The sequence below is a fragment of the Camelus ferus genome, chromosome 32 (assembly GCF_009834535.1).
Source record: "Camelus ferus isolate YT-003-E chromosome 32, BCGSAC_Cfer_1.0, whole genome shotgun sequence".
Lineage (NCBI taxonomy): Eukaryota > Metazoa > Chordata > Mammalia > Artiodactyla > Camelidae > Camelus > Camelus ferus.
The window spans coordinates 4566684-4593571 of NC_045727.1; the positions used below are offsets into that span (position 1 = coordinate 4566684).

At 40.7% G+C, this 26888-nt stretch overlaps 1 protein-coding gene across 11 annotated transcripts in view; it reads right to left on the bottom strand.

The window, feature by feature from the left end:
- The window catches only part of HECTD4 (HECT domain E3 ubiquitin protein ligase 4), a 165778-nt gene that overhangs the window by 56672 nt on the left and 82218 nt on the right, over positions 1 to 26888 (bottom strand). For 6 of the 11 annotated variants that reach the window (XM_032471595.1, XM_032471596.1, XM_032471593.1 and 3 more), the window contains exons 19-42: positions 25888 to 26041; positions 25418 to 25518; positions 23646 to 23844; positions 21397 to 21543; positions 20161 to 20265; positions 18895 to 19058; positions 18089 to 18322; positions 16882 to 17074; positions 16584 to 16688; positions 16000 to 16088; positions 15406 to 15581; positions 13298 to 13433; positions 13063 to 13204; positions 12800 to 12966; positions 9777 to 9923; positions 8901 to 9085; positions 6804 to 6957; positions 5642 to 5922; positions 5273 to 5462; positions 3948 to 4029; positions 2432 to 2634; positions 1622 to 1757; positions 640 to 822; positions 11 to 175 (exon numbers count right to left, since the gene is read on the bottom strand). In XM_032471595.1, the coding sequence (XP_032327486.1) occupies positions 11 to 175; positions 640 to 822; positions 1622 to 1757; positions 2432 to 2634; positions 3948 to 4029; positions 5273 to 5462; positions 5642 to 5922; positions 6804 to 6957; positions 8901 to 9085; positions 9777 to 9923; positions 12800 to 12966; positions 13063 to 13204; positions 13298 to 13433; positions 15406 to 15581; positions 16000 to 16088; positions 16584 to 16688; positions 16882 to 17074; positions 18089 to 18322; positions 18895 to 19058; positions 20161 to 20265; positions 21397 to 21543; positions 23646 to 23844; positions 25418 to 25518; positions 25888 to 26041 (3838 nt within the window). The remainder of the gene's footprint in view (positions 1 to 10; positions 176 to 639; positions 823 to 1621; positions 1758 to 2431; positions 2635 to 3947; positions 4030 to 5272; positions 5463 to 5641; positions 5923 to 6803; positions 6958 to 8900; positions 9086 to 9776; positions 9924 to 12799; positions 12967 to 13062; positions 13205 to 13297; positions 13434 to 15405; positions 15582 to 15999; positions 16089 to 16583; positions 16689 to 16881; positions 17075 to 18088; positions 18323 to 18894; positions 19059 to 20160; positions 20266 to 21396; positions 21544 to 23645; positions 23845 to 25417; positions 25519 to 25887; positions 26042 to 26888) is intronic. The other 5 variants (XM_032471599.1, XM_032471601.1, XM_032471598.1 and 2 more) reach the window with 2 other exon arrangements.

Genomic DNA, 26888 nt, shown 5'->3' on the forward strand with positions numbered 1-26888 from the left:
ATCACCTTACCTCTGATCTTGGAACACAAAGTCTAGACAATGGAATAGTCAATGTGTCTGATGCTTGCGAAGTCTTTCTACAGTCTATGGGTGGGAATCTGACTGTGGCTATACCTTCCTGTTCATTGATAGAAGCCACCACTCCGATGCTTCCTGATATTCCTCTACCTAAAACCTAGAGACACAGATGGATTAGTCCTACCTGCCAGCTCTGATGGTGAAAGCAATTACTGATGTGACAAGTGGGAAGAGTAAATTTATAGCTGTCACTATCGGCATTACAGTCATAGTTTACTGTAACAGACACCAAGCTGTGAACACGAGTTAAAATAACAGGTCCTAAACCTTATATCAAGATGATCACAATACAATATAAATTCAAACTTCCAATTCTAAAATATTGCCAATATTAATGACACCACAGGATACAAGTATTGCAGTTAACATTATACAGTACTGTACCAATATCTGAATAATCTGTAGCACAGTGTAGACTAGAATTCATGAGTTTCTTAGCCCGAAAGAACAAGGATTTCTGTCCAGCTGGGTGGCTGATACTTGTCTTACGGCCGATCAGTTAATCAATGGAGGCTGATATACAGGGGAGAGTGATGCCTTAGGAAAATGGTGGCTGGTTACCTGAACCTCAGACCCTATCTTGATTGTCTCTTTGAAGCCTCCAAGTGCACACAGTGCGGCGACAGCCTGGCGGGCGATTCTCTGAAGTTTGGCGAGTTTTCGGCCACTACTGCTGCCATTTTCCAGAATGCTTTCTGCATATTTCCCCAGCTGTGGAATGTACATCAGCGCACGAGACAAAACCTAAATATAAGAAGCAGCCCAAGCAACAGGAGTTGAGGCTTTGGTGGTTGTGATCCTCGGGGTGATGCAGTATTTTCAATAGTGCCTGGGTACCAGGTACTAAAAGAATTCCGGATATAGGAGGGGTGAAATAACTATCCGGTGTAACCACTAACATTCTTGCCCTATTTGCCTTATGTAATTACATAGAACGGGAAATACCAACCTCAAACTATGGGATAATCAAACACTGTGTTAGAAAAAAACCTTTAAAATGAAGCAAAAATTTATCTGAAGGAAAACCATCGCGTCACACTGCCTACACCTCAACCCCATTACCTTTAGGACATGTTAGAAGGTTTTCACTTGAAGAATGACTGTGGGAAAAGGGAAATTGATTACTGAACTCTAGTTTTCATGAAACTTAGAGATGAATCACTGACAGAGCACTCAGGGAGTGAAAATCACACAGGGGCCTCCTTAGGACTTAGTAAGTACACTTAACAGATCCAGTAAAGCGAGGCTGTGTGATTTTCTGATGTCAGTACCAGGTACACATAAGCAAGGAGGAGAAACAAGGAGCACCATTCTTTCCCTGAGAATACTGTTCTGTCTTCTGTGAAGTCAGAACTGAAAGTGGCAGGAGATGTAGGTTAATAGAGTTGAAATTGCTAAATCAAAGCAAACTTCAGAAGAAACACAGTTAATGAGTCTATCTGGCCAATCTGGGGGAAATCTCTCTTTATTAAAATGTTCCTTGCTAGAAGAGAACATTAACTTCTGTCTGGCTTCCTCAGTTAAGCAGTAACTGTGTACTAACCTTCTCTGCTGTTGTGGTCCATATCTGAGCAGCGTTTGACTCAGGTGCCATCAGCAAGCTATGAAGCAAGGCGATCACTTCGGCAGCCATGCTGTTCGCCACATGCCCACTGATGAAAGGTCGGACAGGGTCAGTCCTGCAAGCGTCAACAGGGAAAAGTGTCACTGCCCAGTGACGGTGAAGACAGGAGAGAAATGGCCTCCAGGGTTAGCATCATACGGAAACATTTCTATTTATATCAGAAAAAAGTGGGTTTCAGTGACTCCCATTCTTTCTGGTAACTGAAGAAGCCTTTAAAACAATGGCTCAAACTTTAAGTGTATATAAGACATCAGGATAAAGGAGAGATACTGTGTTGTTTGTGCTGCTGGCCAGCAGGTACAGAACACCTCACATGAACACCCAGGGGCAACCCTCATTCATCCTTTCTCCAACTAGAAAGCTTCTGTGTACAGTTGGGATGGTGACAAGCATCGCTTGGAAGAAGTAAAGGCAGCAAGGCCAGAGTTTACTATCACTGCTCAAAAAAACTGTAGCTGATGTTCCTGGTGGTGACCTTTTCTCAAAAAGATGACCCTCCGGCTACAGACATCCAACTCAGCGCTGAGCGCCACCGTGTTCGTCCCTCACAACCTCGATCCACCTAGACGGTCATCACTCGCCAACCTGACTTTGAGAGCAACAACTACAACTTATGGGCATTTTGAGCCCTCAGTCCTCGTTTCCAGGAGGTCAAGGGGAGGATGTAAAATTAAAACCCTGAACATGAGCCCTTTACTAAGTAAGCTTCGTTCCTGTGAAAGGTTCTACCTGGCAAGTTCGGAGTTCCTCTCTCGGCAAATGGAGGTTTGGGCGGTTTTCTTTTTGTCCCCTGTGGACAGTCCACTCACAGTCTCTGGGTTGACCGATTCCACGGGTGGCCCGACGCTGACAATGAGGCCCGACTGTGCCCACTTGGTTGCTTTCCGCAGAGCAGCGGCCGCCTCTTCTGTGATCACTTCACAGCAGCCACCCTGGGGGGCAGTGTGAAGACATTCATGATATTCTTTTTCACTCAGCTTGATGCTTTTAAGAATCTACTTCCCCCAACTGTCAAAGCAATTCAGGCTCATTTTGATAAATTCAAATATTAAAAAATTATGTGTAGAAAGTAAAATCTCCACAAACATCCCTTGTCCAAATCCTGACTATTCAGAGATAATTGTTAGTCCTCTAGAATTTCTTCCATGCAGGTTCTGACATACACACTCATAGGTCCCTACTACACACAGTTTTTTGTTTTGTTTTGTTTTTTTCCCCATTATACACAGTTTTGCTTTCTTTTTATCAGTTACCAAGACATCATGAATTTTGATAACTGATATCATTCATCTGCTATCATATCATGAATATCCATGTCTACATATCTAGATCCACCTTATTATTTTTTATAGTTGTACAGTATTTCATTAGATGAATGTAACAGTTTCTTTAAAAGTCTCTGTTTATGGGCACATGGATATTCTATTTTCTTTTTTTTTTTCAAACAGAACTGTGAAGAACACGCTTGTCTCTGGGTATTTGAAAATGCCTGTTTACCCTCACCTCGGCAGTCATGGGTATCACTAGTCTTTCTTAACTTTATCAGTGTGACAGGTGAAAATGATATGCTACTATTGTTTCCATTCCTCTATTTATTGTGTAATTTGTGAGCCTTGGCATATTTTTATATTTTTATGGGCTATATGTCTTTATTTCTTATCTATTATTATTACTCTTTTAGCCTTTTACCCTATGATCACTTTTAAAGTATTTTTAGGTTGTGAATCTTCCTTAACAGAGCTAAGAAAATTCCTAGGTCAGGGGGCGGAGGGTGGGAAGGGATAGAAGGGATTTCAAAATTGTAGAATAGATAAACAAGATTAAACTGTACAGCACAGGGAAATACACACAAAATCTTATGGTAGCTCACAGAGAAAAAAATGTGACAATGAATATATATATGTTCATGTATAACTGAAAAATTGTGCTGAACACTGGAATTTGACACAACATTGTAAAAGGATTATAAATCAATAAAAAATGTTTAAAAAAAAAAAGAAAATTCCTAGGTCAAAACCAAGAGCTCTCTTTTACCTTTTAACTTTAATGATTTAACTTTAACTTAAATTGATTTTGACTAGTTCTCTTGAAAATGGCCTCAGTTAAGCCACTAACTTCACTTTCTCACTCTGCCTCTTTGTGGGAACTTGAAATTAAAAAAAAATTCCTCCTGAAAACCTGGAGCATGGCAAATGTCCTTCGACTGTGTGTCTTGTCAGAGCAGGTTCCTCCACACTGGGGTTACCTTTGTCATGTCTCGGTCCATTTTCACCACCTTCTCCATGTTGGCACCAGTACCAAGTCGGAAGGGCCGTCCTTCTGAGCTGCTAAAATGGGAAGGTAGAAAGAGGCAACGATCTTACAGGCACGGTCACGGCAGGGCTGCAGGCCGTGACACAACCTGCTAATAGTCCATTATATGCACAACAGACTTTTCAAATCCACAGTGAGACTCAACTTTTCAAAAGGAAATGATTCATTATTGCTTAATTACAGCACTTTTAGGGATCAAAACAACAGCTATTTTTTGAGTTATAATGATAACTAAAAACCGACATGAAAATGACACACAAATTTACGAGCTGAACAATGTGACCATCTGAACCTAAAATAAAGAGAAGGCCGGCACACAGGAGGCCTTGGTAAGTGAGCTAAATCCCTAGGTGAGGGGATTTTAACAGCTTGGATTCGTGCCTTGGTGTAAGTAGAAAGAGTGGATCTTTCTTTCTAATAATTCAGCTCCCCTTGCCTCATAAACCTGGCTCTCCAAAAAAATCTGTCACCAAATTTGTACTATGACGTTTTGCAATGCCCAGGACTGTTTCTTGGAGATTTCCTCATCTAAGTGCTGACCTGCCCTGGCCCTGCTTGGTCCATGCCCGTTAGTGCTTTCAGCTGCCATGAGGGCAGACAAGGGACACAATTATGTAGATGACACCATCATCCAATCACTCATCTGAAGAGAGGACTCTCCCATCGGAGACATCAACACCTCTTCTAAATTCCCTTGTGTGTTGTGGCAGGCCCTCCCGCTGTCCTGGATTCCACTAACAGGGCCCTGTAGGTTTGTAATCTTTGGGCAATAATTATCCTTTAACTTCCTTTCTGAGCCATCATACCATTCATACTTTGAAAAATTAAAGGTTTAAATTAGTTTTTTATTTCTTCACCTCATAGTCAATGGTATCCCTAAAGTTACCAATGGCTGAAGGATGCCAGTAACTGAAAACGAAGCTGCATTATTCCTTCTCAGAGCCCCAGTCACACTGCAGACTCTCCGCTGGACCCAAATGATACTTTCTCAATGGGGCTTTCACTCTCTGTTGGTTTTGGAGAGACAGTAGAGTTGTGGTTAAAAGCTTGGTTCTGAGGTCAGGGAGACTGCATCCACATTTCAGCTCTGCCTGTTTCTCCATGTGTAACAACAGGGTGAGAGTAAGAGTGACTACCTCGCAGGGGTGGTAAGAGGGCTGAGACCGCTGAGACCGCTGAGATCTGTAAGGGGCTTACTCAGCACAGTGCCTGCCACGGGGCTAGCGTCTGAAGACACGCAGCTACTACAAGCATCACCTTAGTAACGGCTGGAGAACTTCGTGGGATGACTGGTCTTCCCGCTTGTGGATAAAGATAGAGAGCTTGCCATCCACCGCTTCACTCTCTTCTCCAGGATCTTTATCTCCTTTTAAGGAACTCTTGGGACTGGTTTTTGTCAATGTGGTGTCGGGTTCGGAAGCAGTTGGAGAAAGGACTGTCTGACATCCTTTAAGTAAACAGAAAAACTACCAAGTTGTTTGCGCAGCAACCTTGTACAGGGAGAGCACTGGTTTGGGAATTTCTCTTCCTCCCTCTTGCTGGCTCTGCCCCTCCTGCCTCCTCTCTCCCTTTTATCACGGGGAGCACAGTGCCTCAGGGCCTTTCTCCGTCCAGGAGGCTACTCACCTGGGACCACGTAATCGGCCAGCTTTGCTAAGAGCAAGGAGGCGATCTTGGACGCTGGGTCGCTGGGATCCTCCTGCTCGCTGTTCAGGGAGGGGACGGAGTAGCTCCAGGGTGGGAGCTCCACGTTCCCACAGTCTTCCACGCTCATGAGCGGGAGCGCTGCCCGGCACAGCTGAAGAATGATAAGAACCAGCTTTGGGGATGGGCGCTGGTCAAGCAGCAGGGAGAGGAGTTTGGACACACAGGCTGGCTGGCTCAGGATGGCTTTTCCTATGTGGCTCCTGGAGAGGGAGGAAGACAAGGCACACAACGCTGGGAATGTTGAGCCACAGAAATTCAGAAGCAGGAGTTCCCTAAATGAGGTTAAACAAACTGCTGATTCCAGATTTCGTGAGGAAGACATGGATTTAGAAATATGTTTTTATGAAGAAGAATCGAGGTTTTTTGGTGAACATCTGATGAAAGCTCATAACTGACCAATAATACTTAAAAAGATTTTTAAATATTTTCTGATCCCTGACGTTTAACTTAATCGAGATCCTATAGTTCAGCACGATTCACAGAGCACCAAGACTTGGAAACCCAAACGAGGAGGCTTTTAGTTTAGCCTTTTATTCATTTTTAAGGAGTGCTTTAAGATTAAAGAGATAATACAGTGTTGTACTGGCCTCAACAGTCTGGGACCTGCCATGGCAGAAACCAAAGAATAAGCAGCCTGAAGTGGACAAGCTTTTGTGAGCCTCACAGCTCACACGTGATTAAACCTCCACAGAATATCTTCTTTTTAAGACACAGCATGAGAAGATGAATTAATTACAGGTCCTGATGGATCACTCTTTAATCTTGCTAGAATGAGGAGAAAGATTTTTGGTTACTGAATTCAACCGCATTGACTCAGAAGGCTGGCAGCTGTTGCCAGCAAAGTATTAAAGCAAATATATTATTTTGTGATGTAGGTTTCACTTCAATAATTTTCACATTTTGTGACTAAACGTTGTTTTTCAATGACTTTACTCTCCTGTCTCTCCTGAGGCAGGAGCATTTCAGAACAGCCCGGTGATTTAGATGTTTCTAAAGACAACCACCACCCAAAGGAACCCCAAGCATTCAGAGGAGAAGCACCTCCCTCCCCCCACCCCCAGCTCCAGCGGGCCTTCCGCACCTCGAGAGGTCATTGAGAAGACTCAGGACATCCTGCAGAGCGTCGTTCCCCGCAGCCTGGTTGCCACAGCACTCGGTCGCTCGGGCAAGATGGTTCGTGAGAAGGCTGGACACCTGACGGGCCAGACCTGAGTGCACAGCTTCTGTGGAACCGCCTTCAGAGTTCAAGAAAGACAAAGCACAGTGAAAACCCCAGGACGCCACGGCGAGCCGGCAGGTGTGGCGAGTCCTGCCCCTTGGCCTCCCTGCATTAAAGCTCCCCCCATTAAAGCTCCCCCCTTGCCCAATTCTTCTTTAACTGCTCAGTATTTCTTAGCAATTAGTATCTCCTCATTAGATAACAACTGTACATAAAAAAGGTAACAGTAACTTGAAAAATGATTCAATGCTGGGGAAAGACATTATTCTTAATTAAAACTGAATATAATTAATCCACACAAAACCCAGGAACATACTTTGATTGACAGAGAAGTATCATTTTACTGTAATGAAAACATCTTGATTTTTTTTCTAATTGAAGCACAGTTGATGTACAGCATAAGTTACAGGTGTACAATATAGTGAGCCACATTTTTTAAAGGTTATACTCCATTTACAGTTACTATAAAATAGTGGCTATATTTCCTGTGCTGTACAATATATCCTTGTAGCTTATTTTATAGATAATAGTTTATACTTCTTAAGGCCCTACCCCTGTTTTGCCCCTGCCACTTCCCCTCTCCCTACTGATAACCAGTGGTTTGTTCTGTGTATCTGTGAGTCTGTTTCTTTTTTGGAGAACATCTTGATTTTTGACTCACACCTTAACTCTTCTCCAACAAAATAAAAGACCTTTTTGGATCTTTCCATTTTCACTATAAGTTCCAGAGCCTCCCTCAAGCATCTCTTGCAAAAGCCACAAAAATTATTTGTTATTTACTGTTCATTCTGCTTGGGAAGTCTTCTTCATCCCTTAAGAAGAACTTCCATGTCACCTTCTTTGGGAAGCTTTGCCTGATTCCTAGCACAGCTGGTCTGTGGGAACCTCTACGCTCCGCTCCCACAGCACTTTGTGGGCACCTTGATCATGGCATTGGTCTACTTCCCCAACTGGACCATAATTTTTAGGGGAGGAACAATACCTCATTCATCTTATGGCTGGCTCTCAAGAAAACAAAATGCACAGTGAATGGATAAACAAACAAGCTATATACCTGGGATATTATGGAGATGTTACCCTTCAAGTTTACTTTTTAAATTGGATTGCTGACTAAAAAATATAATTTGGAAATTGCACCTCAAAAGTGCAACTGAAAAAAACATTTCATAAAAATATTCATTTGGACACTGTTAGCAATGCTGACAGGAAGGAGATAAAAGATGCCTTCAATTTCCTGGGGTTACTGTACTCCTTTCAGTGCCTACTGTCCCTCCCTGCCCGCTCTGCTTTACTGAGGCATGATTAGCAAATATAATTGTATATATTCAGATTGTAGAATGTGACTTTTTAAAAAGCTGTACAACATAATAATTTAATATGCAGATATACTGTGAAGTGATTACCACAATCAAGTTAGTTAATACATCCATCACCTCACATAGTTAGCGTTCTGTGTGTGTGTGTGTGTGTGTGTACGTGGTGAGAACAAAAGACTTTTTTACAATACAATAAAGTATTATTAATTACAAGCACGATGCTGTACATTAGATCCCCAGAACTTGTTCATTTTATAACTGAAAGTCTGTCCCTTTGAACAGCATCTCCCCATTTCCCTCTGACCCCAAACCCTGGCAACCACTATTCCACTCTCTGCTTCTAGGAGTTTGGCTTTTTCAGATTCCACACATAAGGGAGATCATTACAGTATCCTTCTTTCTGTGTCTGGCTTATTTCACTTAGCATAACGTCCTCCAGGTTAGGATGCTGTTTAATGCCCAGTGTAGCTGTAAGTTTTCACAGAACCGTGCCAATGAAGAGGCTCCCAGGAAATCATTAATTGATTAAACCAATTTAACTGTGTAATTTAATATAGCCTTTCTTTCTCCCATCCAGCACAAATACTTAATAAACATATTGATGGAAGAAACTGATGCGTTAGAGAGGAATCCTGCTTCTTACCTTCTTCTTTTTCCCATTCAACACAGCGGTTGGCAAGCACCTGGAAGGCTGCCCAGGCCATAGTGGCCACCTTCTGCTTCTTGGTTTGTTTCTCACTGGAGCTGGACTCGGTCTGACTGCTCAAGCTACACAGTCGATCCATAAGCTGAACAAGGCCACTGCGTACCAGGCACTTCTCCTCACTCCTGGGCCAGGCAGAAAGGGTCAAGAAAAGAAATGTAACCGACCGGCCCTCAGGAACTTCTCACTTAAGATTCAGGTTATCAAAGGGGCATAAACATGTCAGTAGAGTTCTGTGTCTACACAGAACTTAGGATACGACCATGTGTAAGTTGAACACAGAAATTTTTTAGAATGAGATTTCCTTCATAAATAATGAACTTCAAGTTCTGGTTAGTTCATACTGAATAGCAAAGTAAAACTCGAAGGAATCAACACAAGGTCACCATAATAATAAAAAGAAAAAACCAAACATTTTACCATAAGAGGATTCAAAGAATGACTGCATGAGTTCTTGACATCTCCAAACTATTAACCAAGTAACTAAGAGAAGAAATAAGTGTGCATATGCAAAAACTTTGCCTAATATATAAGTAATCTGCCAGGAACATTTTTCTTTCCTTCAAACCTCTCCATTTTGACAACGTAATATAATCCCTAATGGGGATCCACTTTTGATCATGTAGGAACTCAACAATCAGTAATTTACATAGTAACTTTAGGTGTCTATCAGGAGATGAGCTCATTTAATGAGTGATTAGTGTCACTGGATAATCAAAACTAAAAAATCCAATTTTTTTAATTAAAAAATATTCCCATTTAATCAACTACCTTGTGGTGTAACATACACACAATGAAAAGCCTTTCCTTGCTTACCTGGTGTAAGGTATGGTGCACAAAAGTCCAATGCTGTTGGCACACGCGATAGGGTAACGAGCACACAGAGACACAACGGAGGTCATGGTCTCGCCAAAGGCTTCCTGGACCTGCTCGACCATCCCACCACAGGTCAGTTCTTCAATTCTAGGAAACAGAACCAAAGCTCAGGCTTCCTGAACCATGTCAAGAATAGTGAGCAATAGTGAGCCAAAGAGCAGGGGAGTTCTTCTGAGCAACCCAGGAGTGTCTGCATGAATCCAGAACTGAAGGAGTCTTGGAGATCAGTGTTCCCCAAATTGCAGGACCACAGAATGCTGTCGGGCAGGATTTCTAAGTGTGCCTCAAAGACAATGCTCACTCTCAAGTGATGTCTGGGAAATCCTCAGTTAGGTAAGCAGGGCTCCTCATTCTAGCACTACTCAGAGCCTTTTAAGTTCAAAGCTCTTCATATCTCTAGGTGAAAAGAATGGAATCCAACATTTCCCAAACTTATTCAATAAAGAAACCATTTATTTGAGACGTGCCTATAATATCCCACATCACGCTGAATACTATAAATCCAATTGTACTAATGAGAAAACCAAGTCACAGATAGATTAGCTCAGTGTCCTTTTCATGTTCACAATCCAATTATTAGCAGAGTACGAGAGTCCAGTTGATATGAAATAAGACTTTCCCAATGTAAAAACACAGCCCGGGACAGATTCAGTAGCAACTAAAAGTAGTTGAAAACTGGAACTATCTGACTTATTTACAGAGATATACAACATGATATTGTTTATAATAGCAAAGACAAATAAATTAAACCTAAGGTTTAAAAACAGGAAATTGGCTTAATAAAGGTTCAGGAATCTGATGCAGTGCTAGACGACTACTAGAAACATGATAGGAGATCTCTCTGGTTAGAATGAAGACTGAACAAATAAAATAAAACCTATTAATGTTTTAGTGTAAGATACTGGATTTACAGGTGATTTTTATTTTACGCTTTGGGATTTTCTGCCTATGTTACAGATGTCTGGCATATGACATTAATAATGTCATGAGAGAACTGTAATGAGGGAAAAAGGAATAATGCTGCCACTGTTATAGAGAAAATATGCTGGAAGTAAGCTGTGTAGTCATTAGTGTTACGATGCCTTCTGGGCACCCCTGGGGGTGGGTGGGCATGTCATCAGTCTGGCCAATGAGCCAGAGCTCTGACAAGGAGCCTGACAGCTTCCGAGATGGTGATCTCCTTCTCTGTCCTGGGCTCTCTGTGATTGCCATGAGCCAAGATGGACCTGCGATGGACATGAGCAAGAACTAAAATTTTGTTTTTTGAGCCACTGAGATTTTGGAGTCGTTTTGAAAGAATAACCTGGTCTCTCCTGACTGACATTGAAATTTCTCAAGACATTCATGTTAGCTCTTCCTTAACACCTTTTCCTCCAGCCACTGCCTTCTGCTTGTTGGTCAGAATTCCTCAGAGTTGTCAGGAGACCCAAGCAGCCTCCAGCAGCTCCAGCCCAATACTTATAGAGAATATCTTTTCTATCTGAATATTTTTAAAGCCCAATAGGGAACTAGTGTAACTCCTCACAAATAAGTTATAAACCCTTCTTCAAAGTTAGTATCTACAGCTATGTTTTTAGAAATTTGATCCAATAAAAATAAGTACAAAAGTATACAAAAATATAGATATAAGGATGTTGACTGCAGCACTACTGTTAATGCAAACCAAAACAAAACAGGAATAAAGAAGGAAGGGAGGATGGAGGAAAGGGAGGAGAGAATGAGCGAAAAAGAGAAAGAAAGAAAGAATGAACAAATGAACCTACGTGTCCATCAACAGGGAATGAGTTAAACAAAATACAGCCATCCATAAGATGGCAGTCCACAAAGTTCTTTAAAGCTATAAAGCAAATCTACATGTATTAATACGAAAAGATAGAGATATCCAAGACACATTGAGTAAAACAACTCTGACTACAGTAAGGTATTTGTAATAGAATCTGAATAGACTTTTAAAAACATCACACACAAACACCCCTATGTGTACAAAGAGAATGAAACGGCCATTTATGTATGTGTAGTTGATACAACAAGCTCTTAATGAACAGAGTTCAGTTTAGGAAGGGAAGGAAGGTAAAGAGACTTACTTTCTGCTATATATGTTGAATTTATTTTTTATTAAATCAGGTACCAGTTGGTGTAGCCACTTTGGAAAACAGTATGGAGATTCCTCAAAAGACTAGGAAGAGACTTACCATATGACCCAGGACTCCCGCTCCTGGGCATATATCTAGAAGGAACCCTACTTCAAAATGACACCTGCACCCCAATGTTCACAGCAGCACTATTTACAATAGCCAAGACATGGGAACAACCTAAATGTCCATCAACAGATGACTGGATAAAGATGTGGAATATTTATACAATGGAATACTATTCAGCCATAAAACCCGACAACAAAACGCCATTTGCAGCAACATGGATGTTCCTGGAGAATGTCATTCTAAGTGAAGTAAGCCAGAAAAAGAAAGAAAAATACCGTATGAGATCACTCATATGTGGAATCTAAAGAAAACGAAAAAACATAAATACAAAACAGAAACAGACTCATAGACATAGAATACAAACTTGTGGTTGCCAAGGGGGTAGGGGGTGGGAAGGGATAGACTGGGATTTCAAAATGTAAAATAGATAAACAAGATTATACTGTATAGCACAGGGAAATATATACAAGATCTTGTGGTAGCTCACAGCAAAAAAAAAAAAATGTGTGACAATGAATATATGTATCTTCATGTATAACTGAAAATTGTGCTCTACACCGGAACTTGACACAACATTGTAAAATGACTATTACTCAAAAAAAAAAAGTTAAAAAAAATCAGGTACCAGTTTTATAAAAATACATTATTTCAGGGCAAAACATTAGCAAATGCCACTGTCTATGATTTGACCCCAAGAATAATCTTTGGAATGACTTTAGCCCATTCCAGACAGGACAGTATAAACTAACAGAAACAACTGACCTGGGGCCTCCCTGAAGGACCATGGTTACCGGACCCACGAGGTGCGTCACTCCCCCGACTCGCACGGCAGCCGTCAGCAATTCCCGCATGTGCACCAGGGCCTGCTTGCGAGTGTTTCCCCGCCGCCACCTTGTCTGCGCGGCCAAGAGAAAGCTACTGCTGGACACCTGAAATCATGAGAAGGAAGCACACCTGACTCCTGCTGTCACAGGAACCTCACGTGTTCGCTGCTACGCATCTGTAATCGGCAAAACATGACGTACAGCTTGGTCAGGGTTGGTGCCGATGAAAGCAAACAGCTGCCCCAGCAGCACGCTGTAGGTGGGCTTGTCCCTGCTGTCCTCGATGGCCAATGACTGCAGGAGCGTAAAGGAGCTGCTGCGGTGGCTGGTCACGTGGCGCCGCCTACGGCCAAACAAAAAACCCGCTCAAGGAATGTGTTTCGATGAATGTGCTCAGCCACATGTGGGAATCCAACCTTGGCCAGTAGCCATTCACCTCTGATTTGCTCTAGTAAATTCCAAATCTTCATTACCAATCATTTCCAGGTCAGAAGGAGCTGACATGCTGCGAAGAAAAACAGGCTGCCGCACAGCATGAGATATCACCTTTGTTTCTGAGGCTGACTTACAAGCTGGAACAGAAAGGAATAAAAAGGTTGACGTACCTGCTATCCTATTTGTAAGGACAGCAGCAACCGGAAAAAGTAACACGAAACTACCAAACTGTCTGAGAGGGTCTTCGCTTTCTGTGAGCTTTCAGCCACCAAACCAGCTAGCCCAGCACACAGATGATTTTTAGGCCAGTTTTTTAAAGCCTCAAATATCAAACGTTGAGGCTAAAAATTATTTTAGCTTAAAAAAGTAAAATCTTTTTATTAAATTGGGTTTCCAAAGAAAGACTGAAAACTCATTTGATTTCATAACTATCAATGTTCACTTTAATATAAGCATTCTAAAAAGCAAGAGAGGGGGGCGAGGGTATAGCTCAGTGGCAGAGTGCGTGTTTAGCATGCACAAGGTCCTGGGTTCAATTCCCAGTGCCTCCACTGAAAAAATAAATAAATAAATAAATCTAATCACCCCCCCCCCCCCCAAAAAAAAGTTAAAAATAAAAAAATAAAAAGCAAGAGATGACAGAGAAAGTAAGTTCTGGAAGCAGAAAATCTGAATTCAAATAATTCCAGATCCATTTTTTTTCCAGAGATGATCTTTCTTCCCCTTTTAATCATAGATTTACTTATCTGACTTATTGCCATTTGGTGGCACCTCTGCTTTGATCATAGCTGGTGTAAATAACACACTTCAGTATGAAAACGAATATACGTACATATATGCACGACTCAGATATTGTGCTGTACAACAGAAATTGACACATTGTAACTGATTATACTTCAATAAATAAATAAATATATATATTTAGCTAGAATCTGACTGGCCCTTTCTATAAGATATATACATCTTAACCCTATCCAGGGAAATAACTGTTTTATAAAACAACACTTTAATGGAAGAAGACAAAACTACATGTGAAGATTAGCTAAGAAAAAAAGAGGTTAAGAAAGTTGAGGTCATTTCGAATCTGTCTTAAGAATGTTATACAGCTTCAATCTAAAAAAATTATAATTTTTGAAGACATTATTCTCAGGAAACTACCAGTTCATCGTGTCTAATGGTAAGAGCCTCTTGGAAAGCATCACCAGCCTTACTGAGTGGTTAAATCTTTCATGGGACCTTTAATGAACCAAGGGCTAACGTGGCCAGGGATGTGGTGTAGCAGACCATCTTGGCAGGGGATCATGCCGGTCACTTGGCGCACCTGCCCTGATGTTCTCAGGGAGGGGGACCCTATTACTAGGGTCAGAAACCTGAGACTCATCCTAGACTTCTCTCCACGTGACAGGAGCCCTGGGCAATCAGCTGGGATGAAAACATGCTCACTTGCTCCACAGTGTCCACTGGGCAATGGGGCTAGATCACATGGAGTCTTTCAGTTAAGAACATGTTTATTCAACTTGTTCTCTCAGGGTAAGAATTAACACTTGCTATTATGGGTTCTGCCCAGTGTTGTGGATCTCACTTAAGGAAGAAGACTCATTCATTTCCCTGAGAAATGTATTTTCAGGCTAACAATTAAAATGTGATCCAGAAAAAAATTAATAACGGAATTCATGCCAGAAGGTAATTAAAGATGAAATGCAAATTCAGCTTCAAGTAAAGAGGAAAATATGATGTATTACAAGATTCACAGTGTTGACTAATTAGACGTTACTATGAAAATTACAAATCATAATCTAAAAATAAGGGGCACTGGATTATAAAAACATGCCATTGAGCTCCTTAGATGTTTCCCTCCAACACTGAACAAGGCGGGAAAGGAGGCACCCCTGATGCTCAGATGGCTCACAAACCAACACATAAATCAATGAAAAATATTTCTTGGTTGGAAAAAGTAAAAGGCAAAGTTTAAAAAGGTTGAAATTTCCTTTTTTTCTTTTACTTTTCTAGGAATATACAAAGTGATTTTTTTTTTTTTTTAAGTAGCTGATGTTTGTTCTATGAACAGACTAGGGCAGAGAGCTTTGCAGGGCTGGCTTTTAGCAGTACCCGGTGTTTCTGCAGGGGTCCCCGAGATGCTTCTTGTGAGGCCGGACTGGGCTGCAATGGTGACGTGCAGCAACAGCTCAGCTCGGTTCATTAAGCTCTTCACTAACGACTTCGTTTTAGCCAGTGGGTGCGAGGGTTTCTGAATAAGAGAGTTCACTTCTTGTAGGAACTTCTCCCTATAAAAAAAGACTGATGTGCATTTAGTCGTTCTCTAGTTTACCAAAACCAAAATGTTTAATTACAAAGGATATGAGAAGACAGAGGGGAAACTAAGCAAAAGAAACCTGATATATACATACATACATACATATACATATATATATATATATCTCACCTTCCTCCTTCCCCATCGAGGGGAGCAGTGCTATAAACTGTGGCAAGTTTTAGTTCCTTATACCCAGTTTCAAATGCTTATATACTAACTTCTGAAGGTTAAAATCAAAATTCCCAAACTATCCAATGAATTCCAACTCTAAAGTATATAGTGAATGTACAATATTTTTTAAAAAAATCTGTTAAGAGACTAGATCTGCACACTTTGTTTTGAGCATCAAGGTGATAAATTAGCTTTACACAGTTACTAACATCACTAACCTCAGAGATAGGACCATATTTTCAAGATCATTTCCATCAAAGGAGACTTCCTTCATTGAACACAAAAGTTCTAGTTCTTTCATTTTGTTCTAAAGAAGGAAAAATCAAGAAAAGATGGTATGCAGAATCTGCAAAAACCGAGTTTTACCGTATACATTAAAAGGAACAGACAAATTTCAGGGGGAAAACCCTACCATCTTTGGTCTATACTTCTATGCCAGAAGCACATTTGTAAATTATTATTTGATATTTTAATGATTAAAATGGCATTGACTACTCTCTGGGGATTTCTTCAGTGCTTATAACTCTGCCTTCTATTTGTTTAAGGCTTAAAGGTAAAATATAATGATGAAAACTGCTTTATAACACTATTAATCAGTTAAACAGCTTAAGAAGCAACTTATTCTCTGTTATCACTGACATGCTGATCTAATGAACTTAATTTAACCCTTTTCAAAGAATGGGTACGTTTTGAGGTATACAACATTTTAAGAAGTGACGTTGTTTTATCTCTATACACATGGTCTATAACCTCTGCACTGTAAACAGCAATGCCCCAGTGGTAAGTCATACAACTTGCTCACCTCATTAAAATGGTAATCATAGAAGAAAGGCATGTTGTTCTCCAGTTTCCCCTGCATGGCATCATCAACCTCACTTTGCCATTTCTGTTCCAATTCTGCAACACTCTGACATATTAAAATATAAAAGAACATGAAACTAGATGCAAAATAAAAACAAATGCAATGTGTAAATTTGGAAATTTTAGTCACAATCATCTTTTTAAAATTCAGATGACATTTTGAACTTCATTAAATTTCTACAAAAGAAGTTATTTCCAATAGTTAGAAGAGACATCTAAATTTTTGAACTTTCACTTACCTGCAGCTGTCTCTCCATGGCATTGAGTTTCTTAAATGTCTCTCCCATGATTTTACACAATAAATCATATTCCTCAGCATGTTCTTCTTGATACTGGAAATTTATTAGGGACTGCAGTGCATCAACCAAGTTCAAGTGCTTAATAACACATGATACCACCATTTCCTCCATCACGTCTGGCTGAATTACTTCTCTGTAATTACAAGGGAGATGAGCCAGGTATGTGCCATGCTCTCCGCTTACCAGTACTGTATTTCATAGGTAGCAAAATACAGGCTTCGATTTAAATATTCATCATATCCAATTTTTACAATAAAGAGGCATGAACATTACGACGGCTTTCATAACAAGTTGAAAAAATTTAACATATTTAACTGATAAAACTGACATTGGCTGGTGAAACTGAAAATCAAAATTAAAGAGACTTCATTTTCTCTGATTTGTATATTTTGAGCTTGAGTTATGTTAGAGCTGGACCAGCTCTAAGGTTAACAAAAGGCCTTTGGCACCATTTATCGGTCAATTAATTGTATGCAGTATTACAACTTGTAGTATTTTGTGCTTAGGGAGGGTTGGGCTGAAAACAGTGGTACTTCTGTATTTTTCATGTCACACTTCATCTATTCTTCAAAGTTTTCTCTCTGAAATGGCCAATCGTGTCTCAGAAGGCAGAGAAGAGTTTTGCAACGCAGACTTGATTTAAGCAAGAATACTGCAAAGACATTTGTAACTGTAAGACTTCACATTCTAGACTAAAGACCTTCACTACCTCTCTAGGCATCAAAAATAAAGAAACGTCTCTAGACTATGGAAACCAAAGGTGATGGCTACCTTCAGTAGACGGTCAAATCACCTGAGAACAACCTAGAACGTGTCAAATTTTAACATGTATCAGAATCATAGGGAAAACCTGTCAAAACACAGATTACTGGGGCCCATCCTCAGAGGTTCTGACTATGCAGGTGTGAAATCAGGCCCAGGAACTAAATTCTCAGGGAATACTAACGCTGTTGACTGGAAGCCCACCCTCTGAAACCCGCTGACCCAGACTACCATCTGGGGGTACTCCCCAGAGTACCTGGCTAACAGTCATTAAGCACACGTAAAATTAAAAGTTCATTTACTAGACTACAAGAAGTAATACACACCCTTCACTTGGTTAAACGATTTTTCAATTGGGAAAACAAAATGCTATATAGCAACATACTTTATACTTGGTCTAAATTGAGGTCTAGCACGCCCAGAAATTTCCCTGAGCTTTATCATGATTCCTGGAGGCAGTCTGATCCGGGGTAGGTCAAAGTAGTTTCCAACGGGAGGCACGAGGACATCAGAGGGGTAAGTGAATTCTCTGTCTTCCTCGATGGTCAGTGGCAGTGGAGACGGGCTTGGAGTTAGGGCAGGGGAGATCACACCATTGGCCTCCACCTGCCACTGGCACCTGGACATAAAGAAAAGAGATTCTTCACTCCCTCTTCTATCTGGAAAACTTCTTAAAGTTTGCAGATATATCAAATATATGAAGGATCACATTATATATTAAGTATTTATTCATCAAACTTCCTCCAGAGACTAAAAAAATGAGCATTATATGAAACCACATCTTTGGGAATCTACCTCCTCCCCAACATTTTACTTTTAAATACATAGAAAAGTTGAAAGAATGATATGGTTAACACTCATATACCCAAAGCCAAGATTCTAGAATAAACATTTTGCTATTTTTGCTTTATTGTCCATCTTCCCATCCTTTTGGGGATCTTTTAATTTAATTATAACAATATTTGGGTTGGAGAAAGGCTTATGTAGTTCAAGACTGTAATTTCAAATTTAGTAAAGTAAGAGCCACAAGGCACTTCAGGGTAATTTTCATCTTATTTCTTAGACACAATGATACCCATGGGATTCGCAGGCAGTAGGTTCAATCAGCTAGGAAACATACTAAAAGTAGCTTTCTACATTAAGTCCTTTTCCTTCATGAGCAAAGGTAGTCCTATTTGAGCCATTTGTTACCTTTGTAAAAGTTTGGACCGCAATAGCTCCTGACAGGCTTCTTCTTCTTTGGTAATTTCTGGTCCGTTGTACAGGATTCTCAGCATGGAACAAGCTAACACCGACAGACCTAAAGCCAGGTCTACCAGAAAGGGCAAGCCTCCTGACACATCCTCTGAAGACTCCTACAATGCAGACGGGGCAAACCGCGCTGGTCAGTGACACGGCGGAGCGCTCCGCCTGCGCTGCACCGCACTGGACTGCCCCCACTATGACGCTCACAGGGCAGCATCAAGCATCACTGCAACGGGACACAGACACAGCACCCAACACCAAGAGTAGAAAGAAGGTGGCACTGGAATGACCACAGAGGAAAGTCTCAACACAATTCTGGAGAGAGAAGGGCCAATACGACTCCATATTCGAAACAGCACAAATCTCACGCAAGACTTTTTGGAGAGCTTTCCCTCTGCTGTACCTCTCCCAGGTATAAATCACTATTTCATTCTGTCACCTCCATCCTAGGCTTGAACGAAGATGCTGTCAATGATTACACTGAATTCATTCAACAAATATTTATTGAGTGCCTACTGTGTACCAGCCACTGTTCTAGGTGCCTGAGAGAAAGCAGAGAACAAAACAAATACGCCTGCTCTCACGGAGCTTACATTCTAGCAGATAATTCCACTCTAGAGAGTTTTGGTTTGGTTAAATTTAAGCAACCTACAAGTCTAAAATATGTTTTACAAAGTAGAACTCCTGCTACTCTCTCTTTTTTTCCAGGTAAGAGAAGAATTTATTCAAACAGATTCCTGGGAGGACAGTAACTAGTACTGCTAAAAGGAGCAGATTAAACCTATACACAAAGTGTAACACGAGTAATTAAGCTGAGACAGATCTAGACTAGCAGGAAGAGCCTTTAGGAACAGAATGACAATAATCTGATCCTACTACTCTTATAACCCAGAATCCAAGGGCCTAATTCTACCAGGTCTTCTAGTCTTCCTCGCCCTCTGGAAAGATGCTGGAGGCAGATCACCTCTCCAGGCTTTGAAGATGGAGCCCCTAGCAAGGGATTCTTTCTGTGGAGCTGTACTGCTTTTAGGTCTCAACTAGTTTTATTCCATAAAACTATTACTTCTGTTCATAGTCTATTATTGTCAAATGGAAGAGATGGATAAAACAGCAGCTCATATTTTGCCCTGTTTCCAAGGCAAATATGATGTATGTAACCAAGGCACATGGGAAAGGTACATTATGGTCACAGCAGTGGTTAGAGTCAAATACCTGAGCGCGAACCGTGCAAGCAAAGCCCCACATAGCTTTATCGGGAGTGTTGTGTTCACGGCCACTTCTCATTTCAAAGGAGAAGGTGACTGTATCTCCTTCCACCTTAAAATTTAAGGGAGGGGGGAAACGCACTTTAAAAACAAGACACACAATTCAAGGGAGCAATGAATTTTCAGAGATTTACTTTCAAAAGGACCACAGGCAGATTTCACTTCTTTTCTCACTTGCTTTTTTGATTCAAATTCCATCCCCTCTCATCTGGACATCAACCCTTTGGGTGTTTCTCCTGACCAGGTAGCTTTGGGAACAAGGCATCTGTGAAACGGGCAACGACTGCCCAACAGCAGGATCAGAGTCAAGATCAAATCTTGAGCATAATTTCAATAAATTCCTCAGATTTCTATTCTTTCTGCCCTCCCCCTCACCACTTTGCCACCTCACTTGTGCCAATAAGACAGGCAATTAGCCAATATCCTGAAGAACACAAGACACAGTGCTGGAAGACCTTGCTCTGTATTGTAGAACCAACACCATGAGTAAGAAACTAAATGCAGGAAATCAGAGAACAATTAGAAGTATTGTGCTCATCTGGATTTGGATACATCCAGACCAGCTTCTGGAGGTAACTTGCTATCTATGGCTGAATTAAAGAGGGTACATAATGTATGTGAGATAAAGGCTCTGGGAACAGTCTTTGGATGGATTTTCAGGTTTTAGTGGGCATTTCAGTTCAAATTCATATTCTAGGTAGATCCGTTATAGTTAAAGGGCCCACATTTCAAAGCATGGCTCCAATCTCACCAGTTTGAGAAGAGATTATTATTTTTAGTCCAAAGGTCCAACTTCATTTGAAAACACTGATTGCACATTTTTAAACCACAATAGCCCTGTGGTTCCAAGATATCCCTCATAAGGGAGTCTCGAGAAGAAGTAAGTGGGAAGAATTAGTAGTCCTTTTAATGCACTGGGACAGAAATGCTGTGACAACCTCAGTCCATGGAGCAACCTATGGAACAGATACCATTTCTGGAGCGGACAGGGGTCTGATGCCGTACAAGGGAAAGGACAGTCATTCTAAACAAAGCAGTGAGTTGACAGGCCTAGCAAAGTAGCCCCACATCAACAAAATCCCCCATGGAAAATTGTTCTCTAAAATTATCATTAATACTTGGGCCCGTGAGGAATGCAAGTTCATTTTCTTTTCTAGGAAGCAAACATGCCTGGATACCATACCTTCACCAAGTCTTTCGGCCAACCAGTTCCTAAGACACTACGGCTGCCATATCCCAGTGTATTGCCTCCATACTCAGCAACCTTCCTACTGTTTGTGTTAGGCCCCGCGTATATCACCAACTTCAAAACAGAAAATATACTGTTAGACTGTAAAAGAAAAACAAAAACAACATCTACAAATAAAAAGGCTGCAAAAAAAATGTTTGTTTAAAAATACATTTACAACCAGGCATTGGTGTCATTATAATGTAACTAATATTTCCTAATATTTCTTAAAAATAATATTTTTTAAAGATACAATGGACACTAATTTAGTTGCAATCAGTCATTGGTATTTACAGGGCAGCCACAGAGTAGTAACAAATATTACCACAATTTAATTGGCTTGGGGACCTCACATTAAAATGTTACACTCAGCTATTGTATTTTTTAAAATAGCTATTTTAATCCTGAGTAATGACATATAACCCATTAATAACAGGTACAATTTGCCCCTTTAAGTCCTCCCCCATATTAAAAAAGTGAGCAAATACAAATGGAAAGATGGTTATTATCTAACACAGCAACAAAATAAAAGGGAAAAAAATGAATGAGGATTTAAGAAAATGCAACAAATTGAAAATAAGCCATATATTCTTAGAAAATTGCTTAATAGTATAAAAGAAAATGACACAGATTTGGGCCAGAAAGGGGGCTGCTGCTTCTTGGGTCAGTTTTCATGTATCAACATTTTTCTTCAATAAAGGCTATTTGTTTATATCCAATTAACCAACTTTATAATATGCAGGAAAAACATTTAAAGGTCATTTGGCATTCAAATAGCTTCACAGGAAGAAGGCTCTGGCTTCTGTAAATACCAAATTCTGTCTTGTAACACGTACGCTGGTCACCTCTGAGCTCAGTTCGGATCTAACAACTGCACTTTTAGCTCTGGATGCTTAATCATTTTGTGATTTCTTACCCTTTTGCACCTTTGGAGGACACCAGCCAGGGACCACTGGAAAAGTAAGTGTTACTTTTATCCAAATAGTAAGCCTCCCCGTGCCTCCACACTTAACACTAAGTCTACTGCAGGTGGCGGTTAGCTATATCAGAAGACGCAAGTTACTGTCTTTTAAAAGAAGAAACAAAATGACACCAGCTAAAATGGCAACCTGTTCCATTTCAAATAGTCATATATCATTTGACTGGAGGAAATGTGGGTAGCTAACGCCAGGAGCTATCAAGTGGGATAAACTGATGCTGGGAGATACGTTTTTGACAGGCCCACCGAAGAATTTTCTAAATTCCCTTGTTTCCAGCTAAGGTGAGTTAGAGGGGCAAGTCTTAAGCCCCTCCAGACATCTGGGAATCTTCACTATCCTAAAAGATAATGGGAAAGAGGATTCTATAAATTGCCTAATAATGTGTGTCACCCTCTCAGTATATACAGTTAAGAAGTCCTCTATTTTTAACCTAAAAATCTCCCTTGATGAGATTTAAGACCACTTGCCCTTACACAGTTCACACAGAGAGACAAGAAACGGCTAACAACCTACATAAAAATAACCCTGTGCATTTACAACGCGATCAGACAACCCTTCAGTTGTTCTTATATGTTATGTATCACAGTTTCTTTAGCCTTTCCTCATAAGTTCTGCACGATGGTTTACAAGGCAATAATTAGAAACAGAAGTAAATATTTCAACCCCTAAAATGAGCTTCCTTTTACTTTTAATTGTTAAGCTACTAGGTTGGAAACTATACTTTCTCAAAATCTATGTGGGCCCTGAGGTAATGGCAAAAAAGAACACATAATTTAAATAAACGTAAACCAGATTCTAGGCACGTCTGAAACCGTGCTAAAAGGTCACCTTCTCCCAAAAGATACATGAGAAGCCCCAAGAATTGGGCAGTAAGACCTTTCTAGATGAATGGTCACCCACGTCTACAGGAATACCAAGCACAGAAGGCAGCAAATAAACAGCTTGGAAAGAAAAATTTCCTTTGACTCAGATCTGAACTTTTGAAAGCCTACAAAAGTCCACTTTCAACAGTGTTTCATGACAACACTGTTCTTAGGCCACAGAAGTGCAGGCTCTGATTCCCCAAGTCACTACGCTTCAAGGTATTATCTTAGGAAAGTTCTCCTAAGCGATCTGCAGGCAGAAATAAGTCAAGAATGGTGACCAGCGGCAAAGAAAAATAAGAAGCATCTAATAAATCAGCCTATTAGAGGTAAAAGCAATACTAAACTAGTTCTTGCTTACTTTGTCATAGTCATATTGTGAAGAGCATCTGCTATCAAATCTGAGGTACAGGCAGCGAGCTCCGGGGATATGGACAGTTTCTTTAAATTTATAGTTGTCTCTGACGGGGTGGACTGTTTCCACAGTCTTCCCAGCAGCCCACGGAGCAGGAATCTTTAGACCAGTGAGAAAGCCTGGCTCTTCCTTCTCTTCCAGCATTCTAAAACCAGACAAAGAGAAAGTGATTTAGCTTAACAGCAAGGAAAGGAAAATGCAGACACAGTAAAACACAAAAGGTTAAGAAATTTTGCTTTAATTTTCCACAACATGCAGTATGACGACATTGTAACCAGAAACATTTAAAAAATTCCTTTGTTTAAGGTTCTTTTTTCTTTGTTAGATAATATATTTGCATTTCCCCCCTCTTTTTCAAGGGGGAAGCCCAATTCATATCCATGAGAAGATCTTGCCAACTCTCATTAAAAATTCACCAGAAAAATAAAAAAAGATTCTGCAAAGGACCTTTAAAATTGGCCACTTTCCAAATCCCACAGGATTAGTGTCCTGTAAAGTTTCCTTTTTGATATCTAAATCATGAAAAACTCATGAGTCTACATGACTACTTTCTACAATTTTTACTAAAGACAAGTGCCTTCGTGGGTCCTCTTATCTACTGAAATTGAACCCAAGGACTCCCCAGCCCAAGGTTGCGGAACACAAACTCCTGTAAACTAAACTCAGCTGTTGCCGAATTCTCTTACTCTCTTTCAGCTCTGCGCTATCCAATATGGTGGCTACTTGTCCAATATGGCCATTTACATTGAATCTAAATGGAATACAATGCAAAATTCAGTTTCTTGGTCACACTGGCCCCATCCCAAGTGCTCAATAACAGCCCGTGGCCGTGGCTGACAGCACTGAACCACACACTGATACAAATTTTCACCACCACACAAAGCTCAACTGTATAGCACACTGCTCTAGAGAAATCTAGAAGTCCTTCTTTTCTGACCAATGGATTTAAAGATAGCTTTAGTGAGGTGAAATTGACATATAATAAATCACACATATTTAAAGCATACAACTTGGTCAGTTTGGCCATACGTATACACCTGTGAAGTTTCCTCCTTCGTCTTGGTAATCCAGGTGATCATTCCTTTGCTTTCTTTCACAAGAAGTTATTTTGCATTTTCTAGAGTTTTATATAAACAGAATCATACAAAATGTACTTTCTAGGGGGCTCTGGCTTCCTTATGCTGAGTGTAGCATAAGTATTTTAAGATTCACCCGTGTTGTTGAAGATATCAGTACTAATCCCTTATTATTGCTGAGCAGGATTCCACTGTATCAGTGGACCACAGTGTGGTTATCCCTTCACCTGCTGGTGGACATTTGGGTTGTTTGGACTATTGTAACGAAAGCTGTTACGAACCTTCACATACAGGTCTCAGTAAGAATCTGTGCTTTCTTTTCTTTTGTGTAAATACCTAGAAGTGGAATAAGCTGGGTCATACGGTAGATGTTATGTTTACCTTTTTAAGAAACTGTCATGATACTTTACATTACTATATGAGAATTTGTCAATTTTGAACTAATTTCTTGATCTGTAGGGAAATTTATTCTAACCTGTTCCAATAATATTCAAAGCAATTCTATGATTACCTGCAGAATTTTGACCCTGAAGTCTCTTTCTTTTCCCAGTTTTGCTAAAAATCATTGTTGTGAAAGGAGTACTGAGCTTTCACCAGAAGGACACGTGGCAGGGCTTCCTGCGGGGAGGCGGCGTTCCTTACCTCTCATCTGGGAACAACCTGCCCTTCTGGTCTGAGGCACCACATGGGGAACAGCCCACCTCGGCAAACAATGGACACTGGGTTTTGAGCAGCAGAGCCGTCTGAAACACAAAATCATCATCATGTCCCAGTGCGTACCGTCAGTTATCTGGATGGTACTTCATCTTTTTCCAACCCTCGTCTGCTCTCCTTCACTAACACTTGAATGGAACATGTCACTTATGCTAGTTACCAACAGCCAGTAAGGGCTCAGGAGACTAAATATTATGGCAGGATCTCAGGAGCATCGTGGACAGCAGCTTGCCAGCAATTAACTCTTGCTAAAAGGTCGCAGTAAGTAATTTAGCCAAACAAACTCAATGTTTTCCTTTAATATTTCAGTTTATTTTTGTGACACGGTATTTTTCTTCACTCCATCTTTATTTCCTGATCCCAAGGAGCAGTTCCCTTTGGCACACCGACAATCATACCTGGCTAGTATAGAGTACCAGCTGCACGAGCTGAGGCATCAGGGCATCGGCCATGGTCAGAGTCTGTAAATTTGGATGCATCAGGGAGGTCAGTAAAACTGGGAGAAGGTGACCAAGCATAGTTGCCTTAGTAACTTGTTCCAAGCCTTTTAACCTACAAAAGTTCAAGAAAACACACAGCTTAAGCAATTCTCAATCATGCAAAGAAGCGACTTACATCGCCCTTCTCTGACAAATTCTCCTAAACTGTATCTCCTTGAACTAGTTAAGCACCTGTCATTATAGCAATTCAGTTCACAAACTTCCCACCTACCGTGAGGAAGAGGGAGAGAACAGAAATCTAGTAATAGATTTCACCTTCGATCTGTCATTTGCCCCCAAAAAAGCTTATATGGCGCATTTCACAGTACCTTCAAAGTACTTTATAAATGGGTTCTAAAACGCAAACAGCAACACTAGGTAGTTATCACCCGCCAAGTTCCCTTGGCTCTGGGGCTGCAGGTCACTGTGCTGCACCAAATCTCTGACAGGGAGACAGTGAGTGGCTACAACACTGACTCTGGTGTCCAGAGTAGCAAAACCCACTTTGAACCTAGAGAAACTGGTTCACGTGGAGGACAGAGGCAGGCAGATTTTTAATCTGTCTTCAAAATCACATTCTTTTTTCCCCCAGTTTTACTGATACATAACTGACATCACTGTATAAATTTAAGATGTACACATAATGATTCAAGCTATATATATATTATGAAATGATTTCCTAAAATCACATTCTTAGTATCTCAATCTTCTGCCAGAAGAACTCAAACATGCGGGTTATGCAAATTCTCTAAAACTACTTAAGATACTGGGGTTGGAATCAGAAACAGTCCTCGTGTCTCCCAGGCTCTCAGACTGTACTTCATCCCCAGGGCAGGTCTACAGCACATGCCAGCAGTGAACCCTACATGTGCTAACAAGCCCCAGTGCAATGCCTTTCTGGACTATATTGCTCTCAGTTC